We start from the raw sequence: 3,651 nt of genomic DNA on the forward strand, positions 1-3,651 counted from the left end.
GTAGCAATATTTGATAATGTTTTTTACTAATTAAGATTCAATCTCTTCACGCTCCTCCACAGTTTAGTTGTACTTTAGTTACACGGGTGATAAGATCCTAATGAATATTTAATTGCAGGTAACAGAGCTGAGAGTTGGGCCGCTCTGGAGGAGCTGCATGTCCAGGGTAAGCTGAAGGCCATCGGAGTGTCCAACTACACACCAGCACACATGAGGGAACTGATACAGAGCTGCAAGATCCCTCCTGCTGTGCTGCAGGTAGGACACTGATAGAGGAGGAGGATGGATCACATGTATAATAGTTTTTTTAAAAGAGACAATTCACACATTTTCTTTTTTTTGTTGTTTCTTCAGGTAGAGTTTCACCCAAGGCTTTGCCAGACAGAGCTGAGGAAAGTGTGTGAGGAGTATGAAGTGTGTTTCCAAGCGTACTCCTCCTTAGGGAAAGGAGAGCTGGTCACTGACTCTGTGGTGCTGGAGGTGTCAAAGAACTGTGAACGCACACCTGCACAGGTAAACAAACACAAAGAGCCTCTTGATTAACAGTATTTTTGTACAAACACTGACGTCTGTTGTTCCGCTGCAGGTCCTGTTGCGCTGGGCTGTGCAACAGGGTGTCCCAGTGCTGCCAAAGTCCTCAAATCCAGACAGAATAAAGGACAATGCCAGGCTTTTTGACTTCACACTGAGTGACACAGACATGGACAGACTTTCAGCTTTGGACTGTGAACACAAATATTGCTGGGATCCATCAGAAGTGGTTTGAAAGACCACATATTCACAATGCCTCTTTAATGTTGCTGTTCTTTAGCTCTGACTGCAAAGACGAAGTGGTGGTAAAGGTGAGAGGTTGGATATGGACAACTCAGTTACATAATAATAAATGCACTGGACTGATGTGTTCAGAAATTTGGCAAATGCTTCTGAGAGTTCAGGAAACCTTTTAGAAAACATTTACTTATAAGTGGTCCTTTTAATTGACACCCATATGCCATGAAATATGCAAAGCCTTTTAGGCCTAAATGTGCTGAATGTAGAGCAAAACCGTGTCATAATTTTAAGACTATTTCTATATTCTTTGGTGCCTCACACTTGAATTCATATGCAAAGTCAGAATAAAATAATAAAAAAACAGAAACATTGTGTTTATTAAATGTCTTCAATTTGAAATATAAATGTGTACAGTATATTATTATTCAATCTAATTTACAAGATACTAACTTGATTGTGTTCTTTAGATACTAACTTGATTGTGTTCTTTAAAAAAAAGAAGGTGTTCTATCTCTTTATTCCCGCCTTCCGGTTTCTAATACGGCTCTGCTTCTTCTTGTCTTCAACCAATCAGCAGCGTCCTAAATGTCACATGGTTGTCAGCTCCCACGTGTAGCAGGAAGAAGTACTTGTAAACACTCCTCTGTAAAACGGCTAAAATTAGAAATAAGGCGAGATTTCCTTGCATGGTCACTGACAAATTCTGCTGCTCTTCTTCGAAAGTATTCAGCTGAAAGTGCTGAAAAGGTGAGATGAAAATATTGTCTGTAAATACACTGCCAATATTAACATAATTGCGGTTATATTCGTAATGCTGTGACGTTTAAAACAGCAAAAGTAACATGTAACTGTCCTTCAGTTATAATGGCAGACGGAAACTTAAAGATTGCTGTAAGCTAGCAACTCTTAAAATACAATAATAATTCCCTAACGCTTTTTTATTTGTCACATTTGGTGTGAAAGTGTAGCTCTGTTAAGGTGCAGAGAGAGCACAGCCCTGCTTTACAGGGAGACAGTTTTTCCTGTGACCCCTCTATATGGCATGGCTCTGCTAATTTAGTCTGTACTTTGTCATGTTCTGTTTCATTGTAGATCATTAACCACGTTTACATGATCTGTTATGAGAAACTGTACTACCAGATAGCATTGTATTTTGCATATACAGTCACTTACTGTCACAGCCACATTGCACTCCTAGTTGCACTGTTACATCCTTATGTCCTGATATTGCATGAACACTGTATATTTTGTATAGGGACAGGTATGTAGCATAAAGCAATGCCACACAACAGCATGTGTTATCATGCATATGTGTAAAGCCTGTCCCTATATTGGCCTATTCAAATGCATAAAACTCAACAACACATTCACAAATGATGGTACAGAATACACACTTAACAATAGATGGATAGATTAAATACACAAAACTCAAAACAAAAAAAATACAGACAGAACAATATAGGACCATAAAACAAGAAGCAACACATAATTCATCCCTACATGCCTTGTCCCTCTTTAAAACATTCCACATTAAAACCCTCGGACCTTCCTCTGTAATGAATGAAACTGTTGCTAAAGGTCGATGTATAAAATCAAACTACTGTCTCAACAAGAAAAATGTCTGTCTCTTTCTTTAACAGTTTTGGGTAAACCAACAGGATACAGAAAAGCAGAACTGCCTTCAGATCAAATGTTTTCCTCTTCACATTCTGTCCTCCTAAAAACCGGGGTTCAGATGCCCCTCCTGGGTTTGGGGACCTACAAGTTGGTGTCTCCTGAAGATGTCTCCCGGGCTGTGGATGCAGCGCTGCTTGCTGGTTATCGGGCTTTTGACAGTGCAGCCGTATACCTGAATGAAGCTGAACTGGGCCGAGCGCTTAAGCAGCTCCTGCCCAAACATGGCTTAACCAGAGAGGATGTGTTCATAACCAGGTGATGTTTAGGCACATGTCCTTTCCAAAAGAGCACATCATGTCAGTAAACAAGGGATCTATGAAGTACAATCGTAGCCAAATGTATTGCATATTTTTTTTTAAACTTGTGTCTTGAATACAGCTGGAATATAATCAAATTGACGCTAGGTAAAATGACAAATATACGCCTACATTCTACGGTTTCCTCATAACCTTATTTTCTCTAAGAAACCATATTGAGGCACTGATGACTCTCAAAGGCACAACGTACAATACTCAACTTCTCTCTTTCTCCCTGCAGTAAGCTGGGCTCCAAGGATCAGGGTAAGCGAGCCATGGAAGGAGCCCTCCACAGCCTGTCTGATCTGGACATGGGTTACATTGACCTCTACCTGATCCACTGGCCTGGAACACAGGATCTAGAGATAACTGATCCACGCAACTCTGGTAAAGAATTCATATTCATGCTGCTTAAGACGGCAGATGGCAAAACAGATTTATTTTCAGTGGACGAAAGCAGGACCGTCGCAATAAATGTGTTCAGCAAAAAAGACTGTAAAGGTCCGCGCCAAATCATTTAAAGTCAATTTTTTCAAAGGGTACGTTTTTGACAGTATTTAATGGGATGTTAAGGTACACCCTCATAAAAGTAGACAACATTAGTTTATGGGCAAGAAGAAGCTAATCATTTAGACAATTTCAACAAATATACCTCTACCTAACTATCCATTTTAAGATTAAATTACCTTACATGAGAGGAATTTACCTTTAGCTTTTACATTTGAGAGAGAAATGCATTGTATAGCTAGATGCATTACTAAAATAATTACATAATACTATAATAAGAGACACTGAATAACTTTTTCCATGTGTAGCAATATTTGATAATGTTTTTTACTAATTAAGATTCAATCTCTTCACGCTCCTCCACAGTTTAGTTGTACTTTAGTTACACGGGTGATAAGAT

The 3,651-nt window shown here is 39.2% G+C and overlaps 2 protein-coding genes across 2 annotated transcripts; both read left to right on the plus strand.

Moving 5' to 3' along the window:
* Positions 1 to 94: 94 nt before the first annotated feature.
* On the plus strand, positions 95 to 1,156 carry LOC104959016 (prostaglandin F synthase-like; the record flags this gene model as incomplete). The annotated part of the gene is made up of 3 exons (XM_010786863.1): positions 95 to 258; positions 355 to 513; positions 587 to 1,156. Coding segments are annotated over 3 exons (503 nt in total), but the record flags the coding sequence as incomplete, so codon positions are not given.
* Positions 1,157 to 1,351: 195 nt separating this feature from the next.
* Positions 1,352 to 3,569, plus strand: LOC104959015 (aldose reductase-related protein 1-like). The gene is made up of 3 exons (XM_010786862.1): positions 1,352 to 1,518; positions 2,412 to 2,703; positions 2,986 to 3,569. The coding sequence occupies exons 2-3, from the start codon at positions 2,462 to 2,464 to the stop codon at positions 3,263 to 3,265; spliced, it is 522 nt and encodes a 173-aa protein (XP_010785164.1). The 5' UTR covers positions 1,352 to 1,518; positions 2,412 to 2,461; the 3' UTR covers positions 3,266 to 3,569.
* Positions 3,570 to 3,651: the final 82 nt, after the last annotated feature.

The sequence above is a fragment of the Notothenia coriiceps genome, unplaced genomic scaffold, assembly GCF_000735185.1.
Source record: "Notothenia coriiceps isolate Sejong01 unplaced genomic scaffold, NC01 NC01_scaffold00029697, whole genome shotgun sequence".
Classification (NCBI taxonomy): Eukaryota; Metazoa; Chordata; class Actinopteri; order Perciformes; family Nototheniidae; genus Notothenia; species Notothenia coriiceps.